Source organism: Phyllobates terribilis, unplaced genomic scaffold, assembly GCF_046119375.1.
Source record: "Phyllobates terribilis strain yellow unplaced genomic scaffold, ASM4611937v1 Scaffold_9__5_contigs__length_417890890, whole genome shotgun sequence".
Lineage (NCBI taxonomy): Eukaryota > Metazoa > Chordata > Amphibia > Anura > Dendrobatidae > Phyllobates > Phyllobates terribilis.
In genome coordinates, this window is record NW_027362769.1 from 32014141 (window position 1) to 32036245 (window position 22105).

A 22105-nucleotide genomic window follows, 5' to 3' on the forward strand; every position below is an offset into this window, starting at 1 on the left:
CATGTTACATGTCATCTTTAAAGAGAACCTGTCAGCACGAGTTTGTAATGTAAAGTAAAGACATGGCTGTAATGTCGCTGTAATGTAAATTAAATTGATACTTTTGGTGAAGAAATCCACTTTGTGGTTCTTCTTTATTCAGCATTTGAAGTTTTCTGCTGATTAGATTTTGGTGCACCGGGCTACCTATCACACGGTACCTGTGACAAATCTAAGGATGCACTTTTTATTGAATAAAACAATGGGCAGCCCCACACTGGAAATATAAATTATTGACAATAGGGCACAGGACACTCTCTAATGTCCCTTAAATGGGCACAATTTTTTCTACAACTTGTGGGATCCCAGCATCTTTTGCTCCTCTTCCAAACCTTACAGTAGGCACAATGTAGTCACAATCTCCTAGCATTCTTCAAACCTAGACTAGTCCATCCGACTTCCAAATAAATACATTTTATTCATCACCCAAAGCACACATTTCTACTGCTACAAAGTGGTAATGTGCTCTACCGCACTGTTCCGATGACGCTTGTCATTGTGCTCAGTGGAAACCCATGCCATGACGCTCCCACTGCACAGTTTTTGTATTGATGTTAAAGCCAGAAGTTGAACTCTGCAGTTATTGAGTCAGCAGAGAGTTGGTGACTTTTATGTACTTTATGCCTCAGCACTTAGCGACCCCACGGACTTGACATAGTCTGCCACTTTGTGTCTAAGTTGCTGTGCCTCCTAAACGCTTTTATAATACCTTTATAGTACCTTACTTTAATTTAGTGAGCTCTTTAGAAAGAGCCATTATTTCACAAATGTTTTTAAAGGGAATCTGTCACCATATTTGACCTATCTAAACTATTAATATGGGAGTTCAGGTTTTAGACTGCTGAAATAAGTCCTCCCTGTATGTCTCATATGAGATGTCTTGTGAATAAATCATCTTTTATTACTTTATATAAATGACCTCTTCCAGGCTCTGGGGAGGACGCTGTCTGGAAGATAACTCCTCCTATAGAGATTATTATACATGAAGGGGGAGTTACCAGTGTGATGTGTAATGGCCGCTCTCTGCTCTCCTGATCTCACTGCAGAGCTGTGTGTGATTATACCTGACACATCTGCAGGTTCCTCTCAGCTTCAGCTTCCATCTCACAGGCAGATGGTGTAATATTGTTACAATAGATCAGAGAGAAGCAAAAAATATGTTTGCATGAAGACAAATTTAATTTCTCCTGTTAGGTGTTAGTTACTTGTCTCACACTGGTAACTCTCCCTTCATGTATTATACTCTCTGGAGGCAGAGTTATCTTCCGACAACAACCTAGGCAGAGCCTGGACAAGGTTATTTATATATACGAAAATGTGGATTTCTCTGGAATAAGACATTAGATCACAAATATTAAGGTATCATTTTATTCAGCTTCCTATGATCTGCATGCCCATATAGAAGGCTTTGGAGGGTTGATCCTATTGATAGATTCACTTTAAAGGCAGACTGCATGGCTAGAAGATGGATGTTATTCAATTGAATTCAATTCAATGATTAAAGTGTATCTGTCACCCCCAAAACTCAACTTAAACAACTTATACATTGATACATTGACTAAGCCATTTTACAAATCATACCTTTTGTGTAAATTTTGATGTTTTATTACATATATAAATTAGAAGTCCTCGGTGCACTGTTGATTTGGACAAAGGCTCAGTGCACCATGTTGCCCCCCCTCAATTGGCATCCTCTACATCTCCCCTATGTTGATTGGCAGTGCTCACATTGGAGCACTGCTTAAATCGAATCACAGCCCTGCATGCACTGACACTGCAGGAGCAGACAATGCACACGGTGTCACTGCTGACACACTCTCGTCCTCCTCTGTCAGCATCACCTGCTCACTAATGTGTGATCCCGTGTGCAGCGAGCAACCGCTGCAAATAGAAGATGGGGACGAGAGCTCAACAGCAGCAACAGTGTGTGCGCTCTCTGCTCCTGCATTGTCAGTGAGTGCAGGGCTGGTGACTCAGTTCAAATAGCGCTTAGAAAGGAGCGCTGTCAATCAACATAAGGGGAGGTCCAGAGATTGTAACTGAGGGGGAGAAATGTTGCACTGAGCCCCTTGCCACGCCGAGCGTGCACCGAGGACCCCTCAGTTACATATGTAATAAAATTGTTTTTTACATATAAAAAAAAAAACGAAAGTAGTGAAATCTACAGGAGTATGATTTTTATAGTGGCTAAGTCCCCTTGAATAAGTGGCTTAATTGGAGTTTTGGGGATGTCTGATTCCCTTTAAGAGGTGTCTCAATACTTTTGTCCATATAGTCTGTTATTTACAGCTCATTTTCTGTCTTATGAATCTGAGAAGAAAGTCTAAGTGTGGCATAGTCACTTAAACTAAGAAACTCTGCTTTACATAAATTAGCATTTACTGTGTATGGAGATTTCTATGGTGTCCCCGAACCAAAGCGAAACATTTTAGACGACGGCTTTCTCTTTTAACAGGAATTAAACATTTTTGCAATTTCCATGGGATTCCATATCTATCAGTGATGAGCAAATAAACAGAAGTTGTACAGAAGGCTTAGAAAAAGTCTCTGTAGACCAGCTCCAGCTTGATGTGTTAGACGCGTTACCTTGGTAGAGCATTTCCGAGAAGTAGGCAGGCTTAGCTGATTGTAATTAATGAGGGAAGAGCGTCCCAGGAGAAGCCTCTCTGTGTGATACCGGCTGACCAAGTCCATGCAGGCAGATTAGCCACGGCTCCACCCCCTAAAAATCCCCCCTATCTCAATGCTTTACGGTGTGAATGGTTGACCTGATTTCTGTTGATTAGAATATTCATGTATGGCATATGTTGTACCAGGACATAGCGATATTTTCAAGGCTGAACTGCTCCATCAGCTTGAAAGTAGCCGTAACACATGCTCCATGATATGCCTCCAGTACCCACAATCTGTATTTCACACATTTCTTACACCAGGTCTGAAACTTTATTGCAGTATGTTTCTTTGGAAAGATTATTTGATGGAAATGCCCTGAAGACCAAACAAACAAGGCTAAAATCACTTGTAATGATTGAAAGAAAATCCTACAGGGACATGAAACCTTTCTCCATAGTCATGCCACAGATGTGACAACCTTGAACAGACTCCAAGAATCGTACTCTGTTGATGTATCCTTTCAAAGGCTCTAATTCTGACATCAACCATGAGCTATACTTCTCTTTGCCAATTTTTATCCTAAACTGGAAATTAATTGAGTTCATGTTACAATCAGTTTGTAATCAACATTTTCATACTCCTCTCCTTTTATGTCCTCTCATGTCCTGGCTCGTTATTCTCAGTATAAACCTACAGTTGTAATTGACCCTGCTGAAATATGCTGATATACGCTTTAAACGCTTTACAAGTTTTTTAAGCAAATAATATCACAATTTATCATGGCCTAGTTTTTAATTAGTTGAATTGGTTTGTGTGAAGTGTTTCCATCAAAAGTGAATTTTCACATTCTTCTTTTCAGAATTCATTTTAAATGTACTGCTTTTCTTAAAATGTGCACCTTTTTCTCTATTGTGGTACTTGAAAGATTATGAATTTTCCATATTTCTTCCTAAATTTGAGCAAAAACTACATCAAATTTTCATTCCAAGTTCTAAAAGTAAATAAACAGAACAAGTAAGTAAAAAATAATAGCCTTTGTCATTTTTTATTAGGGAAAATGATCCAATATCACATGTCTGTGAGAGGTAAAAGTATGTGAACCTTTAGGATTAGCAGATAATTGGAACTTGAAATTAGAGTTTTCAGTCAATGGGCTGACAATCATGTGTGAGTGAGTAACCTGTTTTATTTAAAGAACTGGGATCTATCAACGTCTGATCTTTACAACACATTTTTTGGAAGAGTATCGTGGCACATACAAAGAAGATTTGTGAGGACCTCAGAAGAAGAGTTGTAAATACCATTACCCATCTGACTGGAAAAGGTTAAAAGAAACATTTCTAAAGAGTTTGGACTTCGCCAATCCACAGTAAGACAGACTGGAGAAATGGAGGAAATTCAAGAGCATTATTACCATCCCCAGGAATGATCACCCAACAAAGATCACTTCAAGAGCAAAGTGTCTTATAGTCTGCTAGGTCACAAAGGGTCCCAAGATAACTAAAACAACCAAAGACCTCTTTCAAATTAGCTAATGTTAATGTTCATGAGTCCAACATCAGGAAGACACAGAACAACAACAATGGCGTACATGGCAAGGAGAAAACTAATGCTCTCCAAAAACACCATTGCTGCCTGACTGCAGTTTTCTAATAATCACCTGGACAAACTACAGGGCTATTAGAACAATTTGTTGTGGATGGATGAAACCAAAATAGAGCTTTGTGCTTTAAATGAGAAGCATTATGTTTGGATACAGAAAAGCATTGCATTACATCACGAAAACCTCATACATCTGTAAAACGCGGAAGTGATAGTATCATGGTCTGGGTCTATATTACTGCATCTAGGCTAGGACGGCTTGTCGTCATTGGTGGAACAATGAATTCTCAATTATACCAGCAAATTCTAAAGAAAAATGACAGGACATCTGTCCAAGAGCTGAATCTCAAGAGGGCGTTCGTCATGAAGCAAGGCAATGACCCAAAGCACAAAAGTTGTACTACCAAACAATGGCTACAAAAGATGGAATAGTCAAGTCAAAATCCTGATCTTAGTCTTATAGAAACATTGTGAAAGGGCCCGAAGCGAGCAGTTCATGTGAGAAAACCCACCAACGTAACAGCTGAAGTTGTTTTGTAGGAAGGAATGAACTAAAATTCCTCCAAGCCGATATCCAGGTCTAATCACCAACCGGAAACGTTTAGATGCCGTTATTGCTGGATAAGGGGCCACGTCAAATACTGAATGCAAAGGTTCACATACTTTTGCCACTCACGGACCTGGGATATTGGATCATTTTCCTCATTCAAAAAAATTACAAAATCTAATATTTTTATCCATTTGTTTGGTTTGGTTCTCTCTATCAACTTTTAACCCTTGTGTGAAAATCTGATGTAGTTTTAGGTCAAATTTATGCAGAAATATGGACATTTCAGAAATATGTCGAATCACAATCACTATCTGTCAATCAATCTGTCTGTCTATATATTATATCCTTCTATAGATCTAGATGAGTGTGTATATATATATATATATATATATATATATATATATGTATATATGTATATATGCAGTTGAAGCTGCAATAATACACACACAAGGAATATGGAATCTCAGGTCTTCCTCCATTGTGGCGGATTATTGGCTGTTACTTCCTATGAATGGACTCTATAATTGCGTCTGTCATATAGCATTTCTAGGGATTTCTCAGATTGCTGCTGAAGTAATTCCGCTGCATAATTGATTAGGATTACCTTTTTATTACCTTTATTGATAGCTTATGTTCAGTAATGTAATGAGACTATCTATCCATGTGTCTTTTTTTAAAGCTGCAGTCGCTCTATTTCTGGGACATATTGTTAAGGATTCATACTGTGTAATATGTGCACCCTGCTGCCACCACAGGGCATCCTAGCAGACGCTGTACAGACAGCAGTGCTGCCGGACGCTTTGCCAGCTGCCTCCTCACACTGACACAGGTGCAGAGACAGTGGGAAGAGTCTGGGGAAAGTGCGGATAATTACAGGTTGCTGGAGCGCCAGACCGGTCTGGAAGGGGCTTAGGGAGATGGACTTCTTAATGGAATAGGACACACAAAATCTGTCTTCTGGTACGTTAGGTCTCGATATCATGAGTAAAGCAAGAAAAAAAAAAATATTCTACTGATTATTATTTTGGTAATTCCTTTTAAGTGCCTCCTCCTAAATTGTTGCATTCATGGCCTACAATTGGGTGTCAGACAAACATATTGTGCGCTTCCAGTAATTGGAAGGAGCAGACATTTGCTGACAATGGACGATGACCAATCCTTCACTTTCCTTACAGAGCAGAAAGGGTTGAGGACTGACAGATGTCTCATTGATCAGTGGTGTGAGTGAGACATCTGGCCCTTATTACCACTCTCACCCTTGTAGAAAATACTGTATATACAGATACATTTATATATAATGATACAGAAATCTGTGATATCATTTTTTACTGTTGGTACATTTGCAGAGCATTGGCCACATATAGAGATTTTTATTGGCCCAATCCCAATAAAAACTGCTTAAAATATCTGAGTGTGATATAACACATAGATAAAATCATCCATACCAAATTTTGCAGGCGCCATACTACTCCTCTGAAGGGCCTTGTAAATACATCTTTGGTATACTACTGGGAGAAGTGTGAGCCAGAGATTCTTAGTGCGTAGGTCACTACTGTCACTAAATGAATGAGGCCACCTAATGACCCACTGTCTATATGTAGCTAGGGTTTAGCCTTCAAATTACACCTAAATGATCTAAGGGATGTGTGCATCATCCTCATCGGCAGGTGCATGTGCCTTGTGCAGATGAAGAAGAGGACTTTACTTGTTTCTTTACTGAGTATCTGCAGGGAATTGAGCTGTTGTGTCCTTGACTTTACCTTGCCAATGTGCATCATCTACTGCTGCTTGCCTCACCTTCTGAACTTATCTTGGGAATGTATAAATCCTTTAACTACCCAATGCTGAAACAGGCGGTATTGACTAAGGTGTGTTTGCACGACAGGCCTGGTGATTTAGTGATCCCAAACCTAGGACCAGGTTCCCTTTAAAAAGACCATCACCATTTTTTTATGTTCATGTTTTATGGGGTTTTTTAAGTCTCTCTGGGAATATTCACCTGGACTTAAAGTGGTTGTCTAGTACTCGTACAACCCCTTCTCAATCCCTATGCTTCCTCATATCCCACCTATACTCACCTCCGGTGCTGACACTGTTCCAGTGGTGTCGGCACTGACTGTCCCGGGGATTGCGTAACATTGTTATGTCACGTGATCCCTGTGACTAATCAGCACTGGCTTCACTCTCCTCGCCTTTGGACGCATCACATACATCCGGACGATATGGGAATGAGAAAGCAGTAGCTCTGACGTCCTCCTGATATATGTGATTTGTCCAAAGGAGGGGAGAGTGAAGTCAGCGCTGATTGGCCACAGGGGCTGTGTGAGATAACAATGTGATGCAATCCCATTTCCGATACTGCTGGAACAGCGCCAGCATCGGAGGTGAGTATAAGTGTTTTTATTTTACAGGGGAAAACATAGTGATTGAGAAGAGGTTGGCTGAGTAGAGGATAACCTCTTAAAAATAATTAGCTGTTTAAATGCCAAATACTTTGATTGCTAATATCTCAAAGAAGAGGCAATTTAAAAAAAAAAAATGTTTTCTTGAGCTGTGCATCACCCATTACTTCTTGTATCTAGTTCAACATTAAAAATTTGGTGAAAGGTCCTCTTTAAGCAGAGATCTTGAAAACCGTGATGAATTGATGCGGAGACTTCTTGCTCTACAATGAATATGCTTCTAACAACAATGCAGATATTTGCTGTGGTGTAGAAATCAGACAGCACTGTATCATAGGCTGAATCTAAGGATTTTTCCTTGTGTTTATTTCTTAATCTTTTGAAATAACCTTTGGTTTTGCAGTAAAATTAATGGTGTAGGAGATGGTGCATAAAAGGGCAGACGTGAGCATGGAGCGCCGTTACTAATTGATGGTGTAGTCTCTTACAGAGCACATGGCTGTAAATATAGCTCTGTGTTGATGTCTCATTTCCTATGCGATTTACAGAGCTTGACCACGACCTGCATTTTATAGCTTTATATTACAAGCATTTCTAATGTAATGTCTCCTGAGTGGTTCTTCCAGTAATCTGCAGCTCTGTTTGTACTGCAGAGAAGCAGTGCCCTGTAGCAGCCCGATCTTCAGATCAATGGCCGGCGGTGAATACCATCGTCTGCAGCTCGTGGGGCTTGTGCAAAGGTCATAATTAGCAGTTTGTATTCGTTACTCGTGTCAACACTGACCTGATTGACAGGATCCCATATCTGAGCCTGTCTTATGTTATTAGTTGTAGCTGATATTCACAGGCAGTCGGCATCATCACATGAATAGCACTTACAGGAAACACCATTAAACCCAGGAGCTTAACAGCCTGCTGTTATCCTCAAGTAGCATCAATTCACATTCTAATTGCACTTAGGTTACTGTTGATCTGCTGCAAACGTTCACCATGAACATAATAGTAGCCATTCATAATGGATTAGAGAGAAAAAGAGGAATTAAGGAAGCCAGCATGCTATATTTATATACAATGCAACAGGACACTTGTGCGATCTGCTGTTTTATGATTATTTCCTTTGCTTCACTCCGCTAGGGCACGGAAAAGTTTCAAAGTTCATATAAGGGACATCATACACATGGCGGAGCCGGGGGGAGCGTTGGTGCTGATCTAAGGCTCCGAAATATGTCATTTACTTTTAGTGTCATCTTGTCGTCCCAGGCATTTAACAGTTCTGCCCGTTTGGTCCTTTGAGATGTAATCCAGCATTCGGGTATATCATGTATTTTTTTTGTTATTTTACTCTTGATACCACAATTATTTTGCCTTGTTTTGGATCAGGGGTCCTGATCATCAGGGGTATGGAGTAGTCTCTATGATTTTTGTATATTTGGACAGGCTGGATAATTTTGTGGCTTTATCATATATTACAATTTGTATTTATGCTTTCACCAATGCGGTTTTAAGGGTTTTTTACTTTGTGGTGTTATCCTTATGTATATTTGCTACTAATAAAAAATGAATGATATTTACATAGTGGATATGGCAGGATGAGGCATTTTGGGTGTAAAATTTTGTTTCTTGATTTTTTCCAAGCAATGCAGAACAAAAACTTGGAGATATTTTATTTAAAGAAAAAACTAGCAGAGCAAGTCAAAGTCCCAGTCTGGGCGTCCTCTATAGCAGAAATGTACCACATATAGACAAGGTAAATTGGGCATAGATCTGAAGTACAGGACCCAATGTTTTCCAGCTGGTTTTCTGCTGACACTATACAGTGCTGGTCAAAAGTATTGGCACCCCTGCAATTCTGTCAGATAATACTCAGTTTCTTCCTGAAAATGATTGCAATCACAAATTCTTTGGTATTATTATCTTCATTTAATTTGTCTTCAATGAAAAAAACACAAAAAGAATTGTCCTAAAGCCAAATTGGATATAATTCCACACCAAACCTAAAAAAGGGGGTGGACAAAAGTATTGGCACCCTTTGAAAAATCATGTGATGCTTCTCTAATTCGTGTAATTAACAGCACCTGTAACTTACCTGTGGCTTGGCAATAACTAAATCACACTTGCAGCCAGTTAACATGGATTAAAGTTGACTCAACCTCTGTCCTGTGTCCTTGTGTGTACCACATTGAGCATGGAGAAAAGAAAGAAGACCAAAGAACTGTCTGAGGACTTGAGAAACCAAATTGTGAGGAAGCATGAGCAATCTCAAGGCTACAAGTCCATCTCCAAAGACCTGAATGTTCCTGTGTCTTCCGTGCGCAGTGTCATCAAGAAGTTTAAAGCCCATGGCACTGTGGCTAACCTCCCTAGATGTGGACGGAAAAGAAAAATTGACGAGAGATTTCAACGCAAGATAGTGCGGATGGTGGATAAAGAACCTTGACTAACATCCAAACAAGTTCAAGCTGCCCTGCAGTCCGAGGGTACAACAGTGTCAACCCGTACTATCCGTCGGCATCTGAATGAAAAGGGACTGTATGGTAGGATACCCAGGAAGACCCCACTTCTTACCCCGAGACATAAAAAAGCCAGGCTGGAGTTTGCCAAAACTTTCCTGAGAAAGCCTAAAACGTTTTGGAAGAATGTTCTCTGGTCAGATGAGACAAAAGTATAGCTTTTTGGCAAAAAGCGTCAACATAGAGTGTACAGGAAAAAAAAAGAGGCATTCAAAGAAAAGAACACGGTCCCTACAGTCAAACATGACGGAGGTTCCCTGATGTTTTGGGGTTGCTTTGCTGCCTCTGGCACTGGACTGCTTGGCCGTGTGCATGGCATAATGAAGTCTGAAGACTACCAACAAATTTTGCAGCATAATGTAGGGCCCAGTGTGAGAAAGCTGGGTCTCCCTCAGAGGTCATGGGTCTTCCAGCAGGACAATGACCCAAAACACACTTCCAAAAGCACTATAAAATGGTTTGAGAGAAAGCACTGGAGACTTCTAAGGTGGCCAGCAATGAGTTCAGACCTGAATCCCATAGAACACCTGTGGAGAGATCTCAAAATGGCAGTTTGGAGAAGGCACCCTTCAAATATCAGGGACCTGGAGCAGTTTGCCAAAGAAGAATGGTCTACAATTCCAGCAGAGCATTGTAAGAAACTCATTGATGGTTACCGGAAGCGGTTGTTTGCAGTTATTTTGGCTAAAGGTTGTGCAACCAAGTATTAGGCTGAGGGTGCCAATACTTTTGTCTGGCCCATTTTTGGAGTTTTGTGTGAAATGATCAATGATTTGATTTTTGCTTCATTCTCTTTTTTGTTTTTTCCTTGCAAGCAAATTAAATGAAGATAATAATACCAAAGAATTTGTGATTGCAATCATTTTCAGGAAGAAACTGAGTATTATCTGACAGAATCGCAGGGGTGCCAATACTTATGGCCAGCACTGTAAGTGCTGGAGACATGTAGTAATGGCCAGTGCATCGTTAGCGCTCTGCGCACTTATCCACTGTATCGCCATTCTTGTCTATGGACTGTGTCTGGTATTACAGTATTAACTTCAATAGGACCGGGCTGCAGGATGAGGCACAGCTTAGAGTTTGAAAAGAGCGGCGCTGCTGGATTACAACATTCGTTTTCTAAATGCAAATAACCCTTCATCTCTGTACTGATCCCTTTGCACTTTCAGAGGACTCCAGGAGATGTTCCATAAACTTAAACATGTAACAAGCACTGTCAATTGCTCGTTACCACCCCATACACATGCGTGCTCATGTCAGTCAATAATGCACATGTTCCTAATGGGAAGAGATGAATAAGCTGGGGCTAGGAACTTCTGATGGCATCTGAAATCTTGTGAGAACAAAAGGATCAGACATGTTGAAATCAACATGTCCGACCTTTCTTTCTCCAAGATCTGCAGTTGAGGGACGCATCTATACACATTAGTTGATCTGCCATGCTTGCCAAAACCAGTAGTTTCAGTCAACCTGTATCTACACTACATGGATATCTTATTGTGAGCCATATAACCATATAACATATATTAACATATGACAACATTATATACCTCTTTTTCTTATACTTTAAAGCAGAAAGAGCTGTTTTCTATGTGTTAAAGGAGTTGTCCACTACTTTCACAACCCCTTCTCAATCACTCTGTACTCCCTTACAAAATAATAACAGCTATGCTCACCCTCGATGCAGGCGCCATTCAGCAGTGTCGGCACTGGTCTCCTGGGGCTTGCGTGACATTGTTATGTCACTCTAGCCCTGCTGCCAATCATATGCCGCTTCACTCCCCCACCCATCTTATGGACAAATCAGACATCCGGAGGAAACGAGAGCTGTGGCTTCTCTCTCTCTTTCTCCTGATGTCTGGTTTGTCCAAAGGAGGGGAGAGTGACATAGCAATGTCACGTGAGCCCCGTAGACAAGGCGATGACACAGCTGATACTGCTTCTGCACCGGAGCCGAGTATAGCTGTTATTATTTTATGAGGGGGGAACATAGTGATTGAAAATGGATTGTCCGAGTAGTGGACATCGCCTTTAATGTAAGCTAGTTATAAAGGTGAAGCAACTTTGGAAGGTAAAGTTACAAATGTAGCATCTTTATTGCAGGCTGCTTGTATACTTTGCTAACTCCAATACTTTGACATACATTAAGAATCATAAATCAATGTAAATGCATTATTAATTTAAAGAGGTGACCCATTTTTGCTCGTATTTTATTCCTGCTGTTCCCCTGAGTCATGTGGTTTTTGTTTGTTTTTTAACCCGTTATGTGGTTCTAGAGATATGGACCTTTTTATTTAGTTCTATCTTTTATAGTCTTTTCTAAGGTAGCATTACTCACAGGCTAATAATGTGGAGCAATCTAAACACACTTTACCAAGAGAATCCTGTGAGCAATGCTTCCTTGGTAATGACCAAAAAAAATTGCACTAAATTAAAAGGCCTGTATCACTAGAACCGTGTGAGGGATTTAAAAAAAACGAACACTCGGGTGCAAAAAGAACAAAATAAGAGAAAAAATGGCCACTTTTGACTTGGTGACAGGTCCTCTTTAAAGGGAATTTGTCACTTGGTTTTTGCTACCACATTTGAGATTAGCATGATGTAGAGGAAGAGACCCTGATTCAAGTGATGTATCACTTGCTGGGCTGCCTGCAACAGATTTTATAAAATTACAGTTTATCTACTGCAGATCTACCAGTTCTCCTAATGCTGAGCTCTGTGTAACCCAACCCACACCACTGATTGGGAGCTTTCTGTGTACACTCTGCATAGGCAGAAAGCTGCCAATCAGTGGTGATGGCGAGATTATACAGAGCTCATGAATATGGAGGCCTACATGGCAGCAGGTTTACTAGTCCTCAAGTGATAATCTCCTGCTGATAAAACATTGATCATATCAAAATGATAGCAAGCAGCCTAGTAAGTGACATACCGCTGGAATCCGCGTCTCTTTCTCTACATTGTGCTGTTCTGAAATTAGGTGGGAAACGCTTGGTGACAGATTCCCTTAAAGCAGAAAAGAACAGATGTGTGTTCTTCACTTGACAATTATTGAGAAGAGTGTAGAAGAGGGGGCATGGGTTTGGCCAATCACATTTATTCCCAAGTAAGTCAAATGAATGTTGACATAAGGAAAGCTGTCTAACTCCTAGCAGGATGTACCATAATCTGACTGTGGTAGATATGGGGCATCTTCAGACCCCCTGCGCTAAGTTTCACCTGTCTATTAGATAACATTAGTAAGTGCAGGATAAAGTGTGCAGAGCACCTGTTTCATTGTCCTTTCATTTCACTCTTATTTCAAGGCTGTCCTTATAGACTGCTCCTGCATTTGCCAGTCTGATGTGCGGTAGACAGGCAGGTGACTAATGTACAGTGATTGTGTCTTGCTGCACCTTATCTGGTGTCTACAGGGCGGCTCTGCTCTATGCTGTGATTTCCTACCTTGGACAGCTCACTGCTCTTTGTAAGGATTGTTCTGCTAGTAATTATAGCGGAGCAGATTTAACGTATGGAACTTTCAGTCATTTTTTACAATGTAATGTTTAAAGTTGAGCCATGTAATATAATACATAGGTTGACAAATGGCCGGATACAGAGTCACCTGGAAGCCTCCAACTACTGACTAATAGTCAGGAGTCTTTTTGTTGTTGAGGACAATACTTCTTTTAGATTGGGATTATTGCATCCTGTTTCCTACTTTCATTTTTTGCAGTCACAGCTAAATTAAACCTAGAATGGTAAATTCACAGTGTTCTGTAACTTTACTTGACTCGCTCATTAATGCATCTACAGCCGGTTATAATTAAAGACATGGTGATCTTCACAGTGTGATAAATAAATGTGCCATTTTATGCAAAGACTAACTTCTTATTTTTAAACTTTTTTTGGATTGATATATTTATTTATTTTACTCGCTTACAGTATATATCGCCAACATATTCCACAGCGCTTTACAGACATTATCATCACTGTCCCCACAATCTAGATTCCCTATCAGTATGCTTTTGGATTGTGGGAGGAAACCGGAGAACCCGGAGGAGACCCACACAAACACTCGGAGAACATACAAACTCCTTGCAGATTTTGTGCTTGGGGAGATTTCAAGAATTATATGTTATAAAATACATTGTTGTGTTAGTGCCACATGTATCTTAGATGAATTTTAGGCAACAAATAGTAGCAGAGGAGAGGCTTCAAGCCCCAAGAGATAGAAGCTTTCTCAAGAGGCGTGAGACACCAAACTAGTGAATGCCAAGAAAAACCGTAGGATACGGGATAACTTGCTGATCACTGGGGTCTGACTGCTGGGACTCAAGAGAAAGCTGACTGCTGTGATTGCGAGGAATATTGACTACAGCGCTCTGCTATCTCCAGCAGTCCTATAGACGATGAATGGTGGAGAGCTGGAGCATGCACACCTCTGCTCCATTCCAGATAGGGCTGCAGAGTCCTGTTCTCTGTGTTCCAGAGCCCTGATCTCAGGATTGATAAAGGTATACATTCAGACCCTAGCGATTAGCAAATTATTCCCTATCCTGCAAAGAGAGAATAACGTCTTCAAAATAATCCTTTACAGCAGTCCATAATAAAAGTGACCACCTGTTATGTTTTACACTTAAAAAAATGTTGCCTCCAATATGAGAACCAGTAACTCAGAGATCACAACAAACCTTAGGTGCCCTATTTACATAGTATTGGATCCCAACATGACAAAGGCATTACCGTGGATCTAAAGGGGAACACACCTCCAATGGCTTACAGCTGGCTCCTTCTTTTAACTTGTTGGAATCTGCGTTAGTTTGTGTACTTAATGGGGTTTTCCAAGTTATATTACTTGCTAATGTAGTTTACTTAAGTCTAATGCCCCGATTGTCAGGTAGCGCCCCTTCCATCAGCAACACCATCCCTTTACCTGTCACTAGAGATTAGCAGATCAGTTTGCTTTGACCTTGTCTGACATCCAGTCCGGTCTTACAGAGCCACCTCTCTTCACTTCTGTAACCTTGGCAAGTATCCTGGACATCTCTGGAACTTACTAGGTCCCAGGATATCATGACATTGCGTGAGGCCTGCTTACTAGGTCTTATGCAATGTCATGACGTGCATTGCGTTGATTTCATGATCTTGCGGGGGCTAGTAGATGCCAGAGGCACCCAGGATGCCAGTCCGAGGAGGCCAGGCTCAGAAGTGAATTCACCGCACACGCTGGTCTGCATTGTGAAAAAGGATCTTTATTTAATTACAGCAAGCAAAGGTGATCGTCAGTCAGTAGGAGTATGAATGTCCAGCTGAACACCTCACGTGGGAACGCTGCTTTTCTATTGGAGGAGGCTGATTTACAGGTCACGCTCCTCCACTAGCAGCCATTGTATGGACAGGAGAGCTGTGCAGTCTGTGAGGAGGCGGCAATAACAACAGCAGGAGGAGAACCTGTCACCTGTATAGTAGTAAGTGCCACAAAGTCATGTCCCCAACACTTCTGCTAATATTAACATAAAGTGGCTACCCGCTATCTCATTCTGCAGCTAAAAATGGTGTAATACATAGGAAATAGGAGGGAAACAATCCAAAAATTATCAGAACACCCAATTGTAAAAATGATTTTTAGTCCTGATTGCGTTTATTTAAGTAAGAAAAAAATTGTCCACAAAGGTGGACAACCCCTTTAAGTGAGCAGTCAGATCGTCTTTACACATTGTTCGGTCACATGCCTACGTAGGCAACGCTGTCCTGTTCACATTACTGGAAGTGAATCAGGTTGGAGCGGCTGCTGGATAAATGGTGCGCCTGGCGTAATGGGACTATATTAGCAAGATACATAACTTACTCTTAAGGCCACGTTCACATATTCAGTATTTGGTCAGTATTTTAACTCAGTATTTATAAGCCAAAACCAGGAGTGGAACAATCAGAGGAAACGTATAATAGAAACACGTCACCACTTCTGTATTTTTCACCCACTGATGGTTTTGGCTTATAAATACTGAGGTAAAAAACTGACCAAATACTGAATGTGTGAATGTGGCCTAAATGAAAAGTAATTACTGCAATAAGGAGAGTTTGCATGCTATTAGGATTAACTAGAATCACCTCTCAAAGATGCTGAAATGCTGACCATATACTGAACATGTGAACGTGGCCCTCAAGCTCCTTTATGTATAGTGGGTACAGAAAGTATTCAGACCCCTTTACATTTTTCACTCTTTCTTTCATTGCAGCCATTTGGTGACTTCTAAAAAAGTTCATTTTTTCCCATTAAAGTACACTCTGCACTCCATCTTGACTGAAAAAAACAGAAATGTAGAAATTTTTACAAATTTACTCAAAAAGAAAAACTGAAATATCACATGGTCATAAGTATTTAGACACTTTGCTCAGACACTCATATTTAAGTCACATGCTGTCCATTTCCTTGTGATCCTCCTTGAGATGGTTCTACTCCTTCATTGGAGTCCAGCTGTGTTTAATTAAACTGATAGGACTTGATTTGGAAAGACACACACCTGTCTATATAAGACCTCACAGCTCACAGTGCATGTCAGACCAAATGAGAATCATGAGCTGAAAGGAAATGCCAAGGAGCTCAGAGACAGAATTGTGGCAAGGCACAGATCTGGCCAAGGTTACAAAAGAATTTCTGCAGTACTCAAGGTTCCTAAGAGCACAGTAGCCTTCATAATCCTTAAATGGAAGAAGTTTGGGACCACCAGAAGTCTTCCTAGACCTGGCCATCCAGCCAAACTGAGCAATCATGGGAGAAGAGCCTTGGTGAGAGAGGTAAAGAAGAACCCCAAGATCATTGTGGCTGAGCTCCAGAGATGCAGTAGGGAAATGGGAGGAAGTTCCACAAAGTCAACTATCACTGCGCCCTCCAGCAGTCGGGCCTTTATCGCAGAGTGGCCTGATGGAAGCCTCTCCTCAGTGCAAGACATATGAAAGCCAGCATAGAGTTTCCTCAAAAACACAAGAAGGACTCCCATACTATGAGAAATAAGATTCTCGGGTCTGATGAGATGAAAATGGAACTTTTGGTGATAATTCTAAGCAGTATGTGTGGAGAAAAATACGCACTGCTCATCACCTGCCCAATACAATCCCAACAGTGAAACGTGGTGGCAGCATCATGCTATGGGGGTGTTTTTCAGCTGCAGGGACAGGGCGACTGGTTGCAATTGAAGGAAACATGAATGCGGCCAAGTACAGAGATATCCTGGATGAAAACCTCTTCCAGAGTGCTCTGGACCTCAGACTTGGCCAAAGGTTCACCTTCCAACAAGGCAATGACCCTAAGCACACAGCTAAAATAACAAAGGAGTGGCTTCAGAATAACTCTGTGACCATTCTTGACTGGCCCGGCCAGAGCCCTGACCTAAACCCAATTGAGCATCTCTGGAGAGACCTGAAAATGGCTGTCCACCAACGTTCATCATCCAGCCTGACGGAACTGGAGAGGATCTGCAAGGAAGAATGGCAGAGGATCCACAAATTCAGGTGTGAAAAACTTGTTGCAACATTCCCAAGAAGAGTCATGGCTGTACTAGCTGAAAAGGGTGCTTCTACTCAATACTGAGCAAAGGGTCTGAATACTTATGACCATGTGATATTTCAGTTTTTCTTTTTTTAATAAATTTGCAAAAATTCTACATTTCTGTTTTTTTCAGTCAAGATTGGCTGCAGAGTGTACTTTAATGAGAAAAAAAAGAACTTTTTAGAATTTACCAAATGGCTGCAATGAAACAAAGAGTGAAAAATTTAAAGGGGTCTGAATACTTTCCCTACACACTGTATATATTTTCTGGTCTGGCTACACCACCATTTTAATCGGCATGTACATCTTTTAACACGTCACTAAAAACCTAATAGATTTCACTATAATTTTTAATCTTCCTCCTCTTTTCTCTGTGATGTTTAAAGGTGCGCATTCCCTTCAAACAGAACAGTGCCTTATAATCAAATCAATAGAAAACATTCTACAATATGCTGAGGGGTATCGTTTCATATCCCCCCCCCCCCTCTCTCCTGTCTTTTGAAGAAAATGGCCAATATTTGTGTTCCACTACCTTTGCCACAATAGCTGTAGAAAATCCATTTGTGCAGCCGAACCTCCTGTATTCCTCCTAAATAAGTACTATTCATAATAATGCAGCGTTCAGACATCAATAACGCGGCTGTGAAGAAAGCTAATGGCAGCCTGTGCTTTATGACTGGCTTTGCTATTGTGGAGCGGCTGCTTCTTTCTATTTGCTCTGCTTTCTGTAATGGTGTGTGTGTCAAAATAATCTACCCTGACACCTTTTTTCAGTCTGAATTTTAGTTATATGAAATATTATGGAGTTGGTTTCTCATAGCAATTCATTAAAATTTCAACTCTCACTATGTCAGCCTCTAAATCTCCATCATATTAGACTGGCCCTGGGCAACCATTTTAATAACCACAAAATAGCTTATTTTCCAAAGCGCTTAAACTCCGAGGAAATCTATCTATGTTCCCCATTGTCTCTAGGCATCCATTATGTTTTATAAAAGCTGTTATTGTCAGTCTGCTAACCATTACCTAAAGTTAATAACATGTTAATTTCTCACGGTATAACTCCATGCAGAACCCCTAATCCAGCCCCGTTTGTCAATGGAAGTAGCGTAAAGTAGCTTTTTTATATGGTGTATTTAGAAGGTGCTTTAGATAAATTGGTATTCATGGCGCTGTTTCCTGAATTCCACTGAGAAGTTGTTACAGGCTAGTAAAAAGAAAAGGAAGCCGAATGAATGTTATCGCAGCCTTTCAGATATTCCTGGAATGCTTTGCAGTGTTTTTTTATCATTTATTGTGCACTAGCAAACAGATGCTGTAAGCCCTTTACATCTTGGTGCTAAAGAGAGAATGACAGCAGCGTGCTAAACCTGAGGAAACTTATTTACCAGCCTACTCGCCGTCTTACCCAGGACAAAATCACTTTTGCTTTCAACGTAGCAGGAATTCTCATAAACCTAGAAGTGGTGCACATTGTGTTTTATGCATCCCTAGCTTTATACCATATGGAAGTATAGTTTTGTTAAAGGGAACCTGTCAGCCTGAAAATCTGACTGTGCAATCTATGGGTGGCATATTATCAAGCACATAAATATGTTGGTTGTGGGGAATGATTCAGCATTCAAGGGGTTTTCTCAACATCTTCAGCAGGAATGCCTTCTACCTTCCTCCAGGCTGTGCTCCTGCTTGATTGACAGTTTGGCACGGTAACTTTGTGCTCTCTGATGGTGCAAGCAGAGGCAGCTTTGCCTTTGCGGCATCGATAGAGTACAGGGGCACTGAAGCTGGCCACATCCAGCAATCTGGCCAGCATCAGAGCTTGTAAGCACTGCTGATTACCTGCAATGGGGTGCCGCTCGCCTGTTTGATTGACAGTTCATCCCTGCAGCTTTGTTGCAGCAAACTGTGTGCCCTCTGATGCAACAAGCAGAGGCGGCTTTGCCTTTGCAGCATCGAAAGAACACAGGGGCACTGAAGCTGGCCATATCCAGCAATCTGGCCAGCATCAGAGCTTGTAATCACTGCTGATAGATTGCATTGGTGTCCGATAACCTAGATAATGACCAATTATCAATTATAAACCATTCCGTTTTTAAGAATAGAGAGTATTTTAAATTACAATTAATTGAAACTTACTTGTTATTACAAACACTTTGCAATGTCAACCATTTATGATGATAATGAGAATAACCCTTTATTTCTATTTTATTCATTGATAATCCTGCCCATTTGGGATTTAGAAGTTATAGGGGTGGTATTACGCAGTGACTGACCACCTTTCTTGTATGTGTTCATTCATAGATAGCTGTCAATCACTGATTAGGACCACTCCATTGACTCCTAAGCCCAGAATGAACAGGGATTTCGGTGAATAAAATACAAGTGAGGCTGAGTTCAGGCGGACATATTTTGGTCCGAGTGCTCTTCCATCGAAAAAAATGACAGTACTCGGACCAATAGTATTTAATATGGCTGCTATAATGACCTGCTTTTTTACACGTACCAAAGGTCCCTGTGAATATAATTGCAGCATACACTAGTCTCTTCTGTATTTTGGATGAAATTTGCCTTTTAAAGTCTGTGGCTGTGCAAAAACAAAACAGATCCCATGCAGATCAATCCAGTCTCATCCGATTTATTGATGCATTTTTCTTAACACGATCGAAGATCTGAAGAGCAGGCAATATCCACTTAATGGCTCTTCTATTACAGCCTATATATTGTTTTATCAGAAGTAAAGCTTCAGTGCAAAACTCTTTCTATGTGTATATGTAATGGAAGGAAAAGGGAACAAGTGCGAGTCCACATGGGCTTATGATCTGCGTCCGCATTGTTGTACATTCTACATTCATTTCTATTACACTGTATCATATGATATAAAATGTTATGCATTGATAATAAATATGTAATATACACATTTCTTAGGCAATGCCATAAAAGACTCATTATTGGAATGGCTCCTTTGCAATAAATTTGTAGGACTGCTGGACGTCAAATCCCTTGTGGCTGCCCTTTAAGACTCATAAAAAACGCAGTCTGTGGTTTATGGTAGACTGTAGTCTCTGCATAGAACAGCAGATACAAGCTGTCACTCTTTAGTGAATAGCTGACTTCTAAAGGGAGCAATTCTTCTAATAGATTTGTATATGTAAGAGGATTATTGCTACACTGTTCCTTAATGTAGGTTCACTTCATAGGAGTTGTATGAGATTTGGTAAGAAAAACAGCACCACTCTTCTGCATTGGCGGTGTATGGTATTGCTGCTCAAACCTTGCACAGTAGCACAGAGAGAAAGCTTGAACAGAGAGCATAAGGCATGTATATTACTGTATATATTGGCTTTGGAAGAGACTTCGGTGGAGAGTTGCTGAAGATAAAACAAGTCCATTGGCAGCACACTGGCTCAGTTGTTAGCACTGTTGCCTTGAAGGATTTTGGCTTGGATCTATCTCCAGTCAGTATTAGCACAGATATGTGTGGTGGCTGTACAAAGGATTGTAGGTAAACCTGCCGCATCTTAAAGGGAATCTGACAGCAGGATTTCACAACCCATACTATTTATATGTGTATGTAGCTCTTTCAAAGACAAGTCCAGCAATACCTTTACTTGCCCATTCCGTTCCTACTTTACTGAGAAATCCGCATTTGTTTTGATATGCTATGGTAGATCTGAAGCCTTTGTCACTCAAGCTCTATTTTCTGCCCAGCACCGCCTCCCCTGCTTGACTGACGATTCCTTTGCCTGCAGTCACACAGCATAATGGCTCTCAGTCAAGCAAGAAACGGCAGTGCTGGGTAGGGAATAGAGCTGGAGTGACAGAGGCTTCAGATCACCCATAGCTCTTTCAATTAAAAAGCTGAATCCTCAATAACTGAGAAATGGACTGGCCATGTAAAGGTAAAGCTACATATGCATTTAGTTTTGTGGGGTGAAATCTTCCTGACAGATTCCCTTTAAGTTAGACCCATAGTTGTAGTGGCCGTGCTAGTCAGTGGCAAGTCGCACTGCATTAATTTCAGCATTTCATCAGTGTAACTCAATTACGTGAATATTTTTTTAACAGTTTCTATAAAATATGCTTTACTGATGACATTTCTTTTCGGTTACTTCGTAGACCTGTCTGGAGTTGGAGCGCTATTTGCAGACCGAACCAAAGAAGATGTCAGAGGCATTTGGAGAAGATTTAGATTCTTTCTTGAGCAACTCTATCTCCCCAGATGGATGTGCCCGTAAGCTGGATCCAATTGTCATCCCTGTGGACTTCAGTACATACGAGAAGCGTCCTAGTATGGACTTGTTACTTTCACAAGACAAACTGCTGTCAGAAACATGCGTGAGCTTACAGCCCGCCAGCTCCTCTACAGAATGTTATACCTCTGTCAATCAGGCCCAGCTCAACGCAGTGACATCACTGACACCGCCATCTTCTCCCGAACTTGGTCGGCATCTGGTCAAAACACCACAGTCTTTGTCTGCTTTGGATGGAACGGTAACATTAAAACTGGTTGCAAAAAAAGCCTCTGTTAGCTCTGGAAAGGCCACTGAATCGTCCTCTGCCATAACATCGAAGTGTGGCCTCAGTGACAGTGAGCAGACCGGGAATGCTGGAGAAGCGTCGCCCGAGAACAAGAAAAGAGTTCATAGATGCCAATTTAATGGCTGCAGAAAGGTCTACACAAAGAGCTCCCATCTGAAGGCCCACCAGAGAACGCATACAGGTGAGGGACTTTACCTTCTTTCCGCATCACTAATGTAGCTGTGAACTGTGAGCTTGTTATCACCGAAAATTTTCTTTAGCTGAATTCTTGTTTTTCTTAGCATCTGTTAATCCATAGCAGTATTCTGTCTGATAAAGA

The 22105-nt window shown here is 40.9% G+C and overlaps 1 protein-coding gene across 1 annotated transcript in view; it reads left to right on the top strand.

Annotated features, from left to right (window-relative positions):
• KLF7 (KLF transcription factor 7) overlaps positions 1 to 22105 on the top strand; it is a 211164-nt gene that overhangs the window by 110389 nt on the left and 78670 nt on the right. Inside the window, exon 2 of the mRNA XM_073646348.1 lies at positions 21364 to 21967. Within this exon, the coding sequence (XP_073502449.1) occupies positions 21364 to 21967 (604 nt within the window). The remainder of the gene's footprint in view (positions 1 to 21363; positions 21968 to 22105) is intronic.